The 10,644-nt window shown below is 37.0% G+C and overlaps 1 protein-coding gene across 1 annotated transcript; it reads left to right on the top strand.

The window, feature by feature from the left end:
- Positions 1-1,216: 1,216 nt before the first annotated feature.
- LOC145988319 (uncharacterized) lies at positions 1,217-10,644 on the top strand. Its single transcript, XM_083123180.1, has 4 exons — positions 1,217-1,262; positions 3,291-3,364; positions 8,115-8,335; positions 10,434-10,644. Exons 1-3 carry the CDS (start codon positions 1,251-1,253, stop codon positions 8,332-8,334), a joined length of 306 nt encoding a protein of 101 aa, XP_082979306.1. The 5' UTR covers positions 1,217-1,250; the 3' UTR covers position 8,335; positions 10,434-10,644.

Below are 10,644 nucleotides of genomic sequence, written 5' to 3' on the forward strand. Positions count from 1 at the left end.
GTGTTATTCTCATAGGTGAAAAATCATATGTTTATGATGTAAGAAATGAGAGAGTCACAGAGCAATTCTAGAAGATTTTTGCATATTACCGGAACGGAAGTAAATATAAATGGGTGTGGGTGGGTGAGAGTGGCTTTTTGCCTTAATTTTAAGTGTAGCCAAAACAATATCAAGAGGGGCATATTTTTGACAAGTTTATGGACAACAAACTGAGAGATGTAGCTTTTACACACATGGGCAAATCTGTCTGAGGGGAGTTCTTCATTTCTACACTAGAATTCAAGATTCTTGGGATTTTGACAGAATAACACACTATAAACAATAAAATCATATGGGTACTTGACATAATTTTAAGTGTGGGCAAATCGGGGCATATGAACTCTTCTTTTCTACACTAGGATTCAAAATTCTTAGAATTAAGAGCATATCACACTTGAAGAATTGGGGCTTATAGGCTTCTTGGCATAATTTTAAGTGTGGGCAAATCGGGCTGTTTAATCAAATGACCTCTTCTTTTCTACGCTATAAGTGCGCCAGTAGTATATACTTTTATACTACTGAAAGGCATGAGGAGACGGGTGAGTGGAGGTTTCATAATGTACAACTGCACGATTTGTATTCCTGTCCAGATATTATTAGAATAATTAAATCACGAAAACTTAGGTGGGCAGGCAAAGTGGCACGAACTGGAGAGGAAAGAAGAGCTTACAGGATTCTTGTTGAGAAACCTGATGGTAAGAGACCTGTAGGAAGGCCAAGATGAAGATGGAGGGAAGGAAATCGGTAAGAATGGAAAAGATTGGATTGATCTTGCCCAGGGTAAGGACAGATGGAAGGCTTGTGTTGCTGCAGCCATAAACCTTCTGGTTTAGGAATGCTTTAAAACTAATAAAAGAAATGCGTGGCTGTTCCTGCAAAATGATGATGCTCTTTCACTTTTCAATAGCCAAGGGCATTTGATCTGCCACCAAGGTAGTGCCTTTGGACAAACGGTCATCGCCTCTCCATCTGCAATTTGGCGCCTGAAATTCCCTGTAATTTGAAACGAATATCACCATTTCTTTCGCTGAAATTAACTGCGAGGTCATAATAACCGTTGTGAGTCCCTGTGGAGTGTGGAGAAAGTGGTCCACAGCCTCTCCTCACGCAGCGTGACCTACAACGGCCATCCTCGTATAAAAGACAACTGGTTGAAGTTCAAGGCTACTACGAACGAGGACCCAGTGGCTGTTGGAGGCAAAGTGTTGGCCATGCGGGCGCTGGTGAGTCCTTACGTCATTTTTTGTGCCTTGGGGGTGTGCATTTGTGCTTGGGTGGTAAATAATGCACCAAAAAGCAGATGGGTAGGGATCACTGGGACCAAAGTTGCCAACCTTAGATACTTGTCATAACTTGCCACTTGTAATTTTTTTTAAAGAAAGAAGCCAAACTTTTTTTTTATGTAACTAGTGTCATGCACAGCTCTCATTATTGGAGTATTTGTCACAGCATTTAGAGCTCAATGTATATCATCCCGACCCTTGCTATACCAATGAGCTGTAAAACCTGGACTTAAATAAAATGTACATATGGATTCTTACCAGAGGCGAAGAAGTGAAAATTGAAGAATATACAGCTCAACAGCCAACAGTGGCATTGTAGTGGCATCAGAAAAAGTATGATGACTAATAAATCTTTGTGCATATTTTGTTTGGTTATTGTAGCGAATTGTATTCGTCCTTAGGAATGTATATTAATAAACATGGTTTGCAACGCTGTGAGAGTTTATGTACTTAAGTTAGTAATTATATCGGTGCTTCGCGTAACTTGTGATAATACTTTAATTAAATTCGAACTGAATGAATTATTTGCCAGGACGAAATATGTTTTCTTGTGTTGTTTTCAACTTGTTCATGTAAAATTAGACAGGGAAAACATGCACTAAATAGAACAGATGTGGTACTCATGTAGATAATTATATGTCCTAATTGTGTGACGAAGTAACGGTAATTATAACGTGTTACCTTTTTGAGTAACTTACCTAACTGATTAATTGTAGCAGTCATCGGTGCTTAATGAAGTTTTGTAGCTAATTGTGTTTAGTGATAACGCTTTTGAAAGTTGTATAGACTATATAACAACGTAATGTAGGGAATCTATATGTACATATATAGGTAATATCCTCTATGCAAGTATTGTAAGAGTTAGCAAGTGTGATTCTAGCCTTGATATGAACTATTCAAGGAAAAATGAGACAAATACGTTGCAATTTAAAAATTAAAATTTCTTCCCCATCTTGTCTTCGAATTGATGAAGTGCCAAGTATATTAAAACTTTAGAAATTTATCGTTTTAATAAGAGTCCGGATTATAATCATACAAATTATAATGTACTTATCTGTATCAATCCATGATTGTCTGTGGAGAGTATATATGATCATTAATTATACTCAAATATAACAGTATTGAGTATTAACGGTGTGTAATGAGGTAAAACAGTAATTCATCAGATAATTATCAATATCAAATACCTCTATCCGTCATTGCCTTGTAATCAAGGGATCCCGGGTTCGATACCCGGTGGAGTCACAAGTGGTTCGGATCCCACTTTAAACTGTAGGTCCAGTCCCGATTAGCCTTACTGTGCATACAGTGGACTTAAAACACCAACTCAAACCAAACTTCTATTGCACGGATTTACACTGAGGTGTGATTTGTGCATGGTTCTATATTGACATATCTTATAAACAATTCTTGTGTGAAAATATTTATTATAAATCTTCGACAAAATCACATTATGCTCAAAAAAACTATTCTCACGTATCGCCTTTCGTCCTGTAATAATTGATAAGCAAGGGAAAGTGGTTCGTTAATTTTGATTAGCATATTTAACGTCACTTATTGTAGCTACTCTTAGGTTAGCCGCAACTAGATGGAAAGTGATAAAAAAAATGGGAGACCATCCAGCATCTGCCTTGAGTATCTGAGGAAATTCTTGGTAAATCCTGTAGACCAGACGAGAGAAGTTTAATGCCAATATACATACATTTTTCATGCTTATTTTATTTTATTCTCAGTTGAACTATGGAAAAACTGTGGACATATTGTTTGTCTTAAAGTTCCAGTCAAGTACAAATCCATTAGTTATTTTTATTTATTGATTCAGGTTGCTGCGAAATCTAGGAGCTACTTAGGAATTTCAAACCTCTATTTACTCATACGTTGCGTAAGCGTTAGGCTCAACTAAATGCATCTCTCTCTTTAATAGTTCAAAGCAAATAGAAACACTAAGAAACTACTCTGTTTTTTCAGCACATCCTCTGCACACTGCTGGCTGTGATCGTTGTGAGTGAAGCACTCTTCATCCCAGTCTTTTTTAAAAAGTAGTAAGTATTATACAAAATCTTTGTTGCTTTGATAGTCGATAGTCTACGTGACGAACCTATTCACCTTCCAAACAATCGTGACCTTATGCGAGTTAAAAGGGAAAGCTTTCTGTACAATTCGAAAGTTTAGAACTAATATAGTTAGTTCAGAATCATTTGAAATTGTTTCAACAATCTATAGAAGGGCCTCCCCGATGGCGCAGTGGTACCGTCGTCGCCTTGTAATCAAAGGTTCCCGGGTTCGATTCCCGCTGGAGGCGCATAGTGGTTCGGATCCTACTTTAAGCTGTAGATCCAGTCCCGATTAGCTTTACTGTGCATAAAGTGGACTTAAAACACCAACTCAATCAATCAACAATCAATAGCAAGAAATGTTCATTATTTCAGTTATATTTGTGAAAAAACTAAAACTCCGTGGTGCAACAGCCCTTGAAGGGCCAGGGCTTGTCAGGGCGGGTTTTGATGGGTTGACGCGTGGTCAGCGCATCGGATCCCATCGCCACTGTTTTTCTGACTTTCGTGACCCAATTGTCCTCGCGACGCTGGGCCAACGCCGAAATTTTGGGGGCACCCACTGGGAATCGCACCAAAGCCGAGAGGCGCTAACCACTTGGCTACGCGGTAGTCCATATTTGTGAAAAGATATGGCTAATTAATATTACTATAATTTCGTTATTATCACGTTGTGTGTGAAGATTTGTATTATTTATACGTAAATACATATAACATTACCCGCTAGTGGCACCCACGTTTTTCAAAACACCTGTGGCTGTGGTGTTGTCTTGTTACACACGATATCTTTACGAAGTTTTTGTAATATATATATTATTGCAATTTGTAAGTGTTTTAAATATTCTGTGCGATTTATCTTCTGAACCTGTTCAGTTGAAATAATTGAATGATTTTGGATGTGATAACGTACATTTATTTATAATTTCCTGAATTCACATTCTTTTGAAATATTCATTGAAGGGGAAATGTGGTTTATAATTCAATGTCTTATTGTCAAAGATCATTTTATCAACCACTTATTAAAAAAAAGTTTGTAAACAGTAACTATCACGAATCAAATGTCCTTCTCTCTTTCTATAGGCGATGAATTTTCTTTTGCAATACATTTAATGATAAATTAAGAATTTTATTTCTATACTATTTATTTATAAAAAAGGTAGGGAAGTAGAGCATTGAATCAAGTTGAAGAAAAATATAAAAGAAATAATATTCTATTACGCCATCTTTTATTCAAAACTAAATGAAGAAACTTTATGTCTAGTTAACCAATAGATGGCTGATAGAGACATGCCAATGTTTAGGTGATCATTGTAAACAGAATTGAGGGTGGAGCCATTAATAGAATTATAAATATGAATAGAATTATAATTCTATGTGTCAACCATAAAATATGACTTCATATCATTGTTTACAAAATTTAAGTGCGGGATAAGCCGAACGATAATTATAAATAGAAATGCATCAAGCTTCTGGTAGAAAGGAAGTAGTGAGTTTCAATAACAATCATTCATTGATCAATGAATAATCGAATGATTTAATACTTTTGCATTCGGCGTGGAAAGCCTCAACCTTCTAATGTTGATCCAATATCATGAGGTCAATTACACGCATAGGTTTAGAGCCTTGAGATGAGAAAAATCTCGAGACGGGCTTGTAATAGTCGATACAAGAACGAGACCAAGACTTAGTAACCCAGACTCTCGGTCTCGTACAAGACTGGTTATCTGTAATAGACGATAACTGAACCTTTTCTCGTGAACCAAAATTAATTTTAGTACTATGCGGAGTCTTCACCATCCCCAATCTACCTGGACATTTACCGATAGCTCATACATTTTGTTTATCGTAATTGAGAATTGATTAATCCATGAGAACTGTGAACCTGTGCTGTGTGATTGCATAAATTCAGCACAAAATTAACCTTTTTGAGGGTTCGTAGTCGTAACGTCGCGTCAAACATAAAAACGTAATTAAGAAAACTTGTTTGCTTATATTAAATATTTCGAGACTCATACGAGACCGAAACTGGACCCTCAAGATCGAAACGAGAATGAGATGGGCATTTACAACCCTAGACGAGACATACCTGTCCATACATGAGGTGAGACGTGACTGCTAAGTTTGCCAACACTGGCAGACCAAACATATTTTATCCCATAATAGTATTGCCCCCTCAAAAAATACTTCGACAGTTTGAAGTCATGTTCCTGCAACGCTCTTCTAATATTAACCAAGTTAATGTGACTGACATTAAATTATATTTGTGAAATATAGTATAATATTAGGTTGACATTCATTTTCCAGGTGGGGCCATGCCATCCTTTGTCCCCCCCTTCCGGACATCGTGATTCTTAAGGATTAAATTAAGAACAAAACTAGATTTCAGTATTCTGTTTTTAAAAAATGATATAAAGAACTTCATCATTTTCTTCCGAGGTTTTGACTATGTCTGGGTAGACGTTGTCCTATCTTAGATTGCAAATGCTTTCGTGCATTTCTTGCCGTACAAAAGCAGCTCCATAAATCGACAATACTCAGCCATCTGAATAGAAAGGTCATTGTAAGGTCTCCATGGTTGGTCACTGGGGAAAGTGGTCAAGTGCTCGTTTACCTACTTTCTTCGGTGGGCGTTTCTCTCCTTTCCTTCTTTCTCCTGCCTCTCACTCTCGTTCCACATGGTTAGCGAAAGAGCGTTGTGGACTTTTCAACCAGCTAGATGCGTTTAGTATCATTAACATTTCCGTCGCTAGAAGAATGCTGGCCGAATTCGTTGACTGATTCACTCACAATCCCGCCACGAAAGGCTGGACCATATGTGTTTTTCTGTGAGACTCCATTTATCCTCAGCCCGACCCTGTGGCCGAGTGGTTAGCACATCGCGCTGCGACGCCAAGAGTCCCGGGTTCGAATCCTGGTCGGGCTTGGTTGTTTGTGAATGTCCATTCATCATTTCATCACTCATCCCCATCTTCGCAAATTAGCCAAGAGGCACAAAACGCAAAGTAAAATAAACTAAATCAAATCAAACCATTTATCCTCAGCGTCACGATAAGCCTAGAATGGCAGATAAAAATGCATGGATGTTTGATTTGATTTACTTCGCTTTTCTGTCAATATGTAGCTAAAGTGCGCGTCAAATCTCCTGCATATGGCGATAGCCAATAGCAGCGCACTGCAGCGGTGCCATGTAGAAATCTCACACGGAAAAGAGACAGCGTGGTTGAGCGAAACGCTTTGTCAAGGAGAGCACGGCAACGCCGCACGTCTGTAATTCGCTGGTGCTGTTCAGCCGTTCAAGGCCATATGCAGGAGATTTGACGCGCACTCTAGTTGCGAAAATGAGGATGAGTGATGAAACTGATGCAGGGGCACTCACAAAGAACACTCATGTCCAGGTCAGGATTGGAACCCGGAACTCCTGATGTCGTAGTGTGCTGTGCTATGCTAACCACTCCGACACGGAGGTTTTCAATACAAATACAAGAATGCACTATTAATAATAATTTGAATTTACAAATAAGAAATTACTTAACAATAAAAAAGTTACTAGACAAAAATAAAACAAGAAAATCAAATCGTATCGTATTGAGGCTAGATTAATATCATGCGGCTTTGAATGCCAGAATCAAATAAGATTTATGGACACTACTACTTAAATAACATTCATCAAATATTAATTAGGAACTTTACTTTTCGTTAACTGAACCTAACTTCCTATTCTGTTATTCAAAAAATATTCAATTCTTTACCTTTTTGACATTAATTTCCGTCACGACAGTTTCTTTTTACAAATTTTGGCTATATTTGATACATGTAAGCTAGATAATGAGTACGTTCCACTATATATTTATTTTTATTCCGTCTTTTTACTTTTTCGTGTATGTAGTATTAACATAAAGTAGCTGACAAACAATAGTCCAATTCTGGAATATGAGAATGAAGCATAGTTTTTAGCAGCCAAGAATTATTTTTAAAAAGTAGAATCACATCACATCACATCACATCACATCAAATCAGAAAGTACGAAGTTTAGAAAAATTACTATGAACAGTATTATTCCGAATGGTTAACACAGTTAAAACTTGAGAAGAAAGAAGAAAATTGAAAAAGGTGTCCCCCGATGGCGCAGTGGAAGCGTCGCCTCCTTGTAACCAAGGGGGTCCCGGGTTCGATACCCGGTGGAGGCACATAGTGGTTCGGATTCCACTTTAAACTGTAGGTCCAGTTCCGATTAGCCTTACTGTGCACAAAGTGGACTTAAAACACCAACTCAAACAAAAAGAAAATAAATTGTGTTTAAAATGTTGTCTTTTCAATTGGATAGTGAATACTTTTTTAATAATATATCTTATAAAATTACTAAGTGGAATACGAAGAATGTCTCAATACTAGTATATCTAAAAAAAGGCCAGATGTTTCATAGCTGAACTTGTGGAAAACTCCAATATGAACTTATGATAGGCTATATAATTTTGTACGATCTATTGTGCAATTTTATATTTGTATGTTCAATTGTGGAATTTTGTTTCTCATATTTTGACTTGGTGATGTACTTGGTTGTCATAGATAATAGGCTACTACTAATAATAATAATAATAATAATTATTATTATTATTATTATTATTATTATTTCTGAGACACTTAGTCCAGACTACTCTCGAGATATATTTCTAGATATGTGCTTGATAACTAGTTGTTGACTCTAGACTAGGATAACCAATGAACACATTTCTCGCAGCATTAACAAGATCATCTCGAAGCCTACGGGGGAGTGGAAGAAGAAGCTCTCCTGGAAACCCAAATGGACGAAGGAGTGGAAAGTGGAGAGGGTGTGGAAGCCCGTCTGGAAGAGGGTGTGGAGACCCGTGTGGACGAAAGAGTGGGCTCCATTTGAGTACAAACCACCTGGTTGGGGCAACTTCCATGCAGAAGAACCACCACCTTACGCTGCTCATTAAAGTAAGAATATTTCTTCAACTTATTTATTTTTACAGTGCATAACAGACAAGTCTATTTTTCAGGTATGGTACATTACAGATATGGCGAAGGAAGACAGAGAGGATACCTGGTAGAGGCACATTGCACAGCGGTTCGGCTCCCATTTTAAATTATAGTTCCAGTCCCGATTAGCCTAGCTGTGCTAAAAAAATTCAAACAAGATAGTGGGGGGAGACAAACGTCTGCAAATTCAAGACGAAACCGAGATTTACTGTCCGAGAAGCTTTGACAAAATACAATTTGTTTTACAATTACATTTATTGAGCATACCAAGGGTTGGTCTTAGTACTTATACATAAATTCAGTGTGTTATTTCCTGTGAAGAAAAGAAAGCAGTAACTTGTTACGAACCCCTGAGGTATTATATAAATTATGTACATGTGCCATGCTCCAGGAGCCAAGAATTTACAATCAGAGAAGGAAGATGCAGAAACCAAGATGGAGATTTCCCCTGAACCCCCTTTCAAGTATCGCCATGGATAGATTATATGTATTTCTTCATGTGTAGCATTAATGTTGTCTTGTCTCGGTAACATATGTATATACTACTTTCGTAGGCTCATGTGGGATACTATAATTGAGAAGAATCACAAAATCAGTTTGAGAGTGTACAGTCGTGTACCAAAGTAATTGATCATATGAGACCGAGGCTGTCTTCTATAATATATGGACCTAACTTTCGAGACTTGCCAGATTTTTCCAGAGACTCTTGTAAAATCGAGACGAGACCGTGGCTTATTGTCCGAGACTTCAATGTGATATTTTTAAAAAATTACCATTCATTTTCTTCGCACATAGATATAGCCTTTCCATGACTAATAACATAAGATTTCGATAACTTGCACAAAAATTAATATTCTATTTAAACTATCCATTGACATTAAAATTCAATTAACATCTGTTTATTTATAGATAAACCATATACAGTAATTACGAAGTGCCAATAAGCCTGTGCTGTGTGTTGCAAGAAATCAGAATAAACATAATGTTTTTTCTTTTAGGATTTGTAGCGTCGAAACGAGGCGTCAAGCAGTAAAAGAAAATAAGAAACTTTGTTTGCCTTAATGATTTCTAAACTCTGTGAAAGTATGTGTGTTGGCACGATGTATATATTGTTTCTGCTACTTATTTCCAGACTCTAGAATCGAGACGTGACCGAGACTTGCTCTTCAACACTAAGACGAGAACTAAATAGATGTTTATAAATCGAGATCAAACTGAGGACAAGACATTCATTTACAACTCGAAACTCTGTCAAGTATATTCTCATCTTGTCTCGATACCATGCACAACCCACATTGTCAATGCCCAACTTCATCTCCAGCCTCCCGGATAACATAGTGGTAACGCTGTTCGCCTTGTAATCACGGGGTTCCGAGTTCAATACCCGATGGAGACATACAGTGGTTCGGATCCTACTTTATACTGTGGGCCCAGTCCCCATTAGCCTATATGTGCATAAAGTAGATTTACACAAGCTTTGAGAGAATTTTAATAACATTAATTAGGCTACTTTGGCAAAGAGCTGTTCAAAAATTAAAACCAAATTATCAATAAAAAAGAGGACATTACAGTACAAAACCATCCCATCGAAACGCATATAATGCGGGGGGGGGGGGGGATGGAAACAGTGATAGACAATTTGTCTCCGTACCTCTGAACTTGAATGTCTACCACACTATAAAATATACAAAGACAGAATTGAGCTTGTCAGGTAGAGCATATCTAATATCTTTCTCTTATGAAATTCATGGATATAGCCTACTATTTTTCATGTACCCAAGTCCTTCTATTATTTTTCCTCTGGGTATTTTTACACATTACGAAGATAAAGAAGTAGATAGTGCAATTACGATTACAAATGTGCACACACAACAATAATAATATGAGTATGTTGTCTGGAGATTGCTATCATTATTTTTGGTCTATACAATTTGTTAAACATTTCTAAGTATTTTTGATACTGTAAGTAAGCAAGATGAATGTTCTAGCACCATTATGTTTGTTTTATTAATCGCTTATAAAATCGTCAATCTCAATATTTGTGTTCCTTCAATAGGTAAAAATCGTTGCCAAATAATAAACTACAAAAGCATCATCCTAAAGACTCATTCCACTCTGCAAGACGGGAGATGTTGAAAGAAGTCTACATCATTACTCATCTTCATCAAGCGTCAGCTGTGATTCCAGCATGCTCATGTTGTATATACCTCAGTTTTGTACATACGTTTATATAATTAAATATTTTTCTTAAATAAAGTAAATTATAT

The sequence above is a fragment of the Lepisma saccharinum genome, chromosome 5 (genome assembly GCF_977018435.1).
Source record: "Lepisma saccharinum chromosome 5, izLepSacc3.1, whole genome shotgun sequence".
NCBI classification, from domain to species: Eukaryota; Metazoa; Arthropoda; class Insecta; order Zygentoma; family Lepismatidae; genus Lepisma; species Lepisma saccharinum.

Excerpts from the sequence above, each read along its gene's own strand:
- LOC145988319 (XM_083123180.1), top strand. Across the intron at positions 3,365-8,114 it reads CCAGTCTTTTTTAAAAAGTA|CATTAACAAGATCATCTCGA; the intron begins GTAAGTATTATA and ends CATTTCTCGCAG.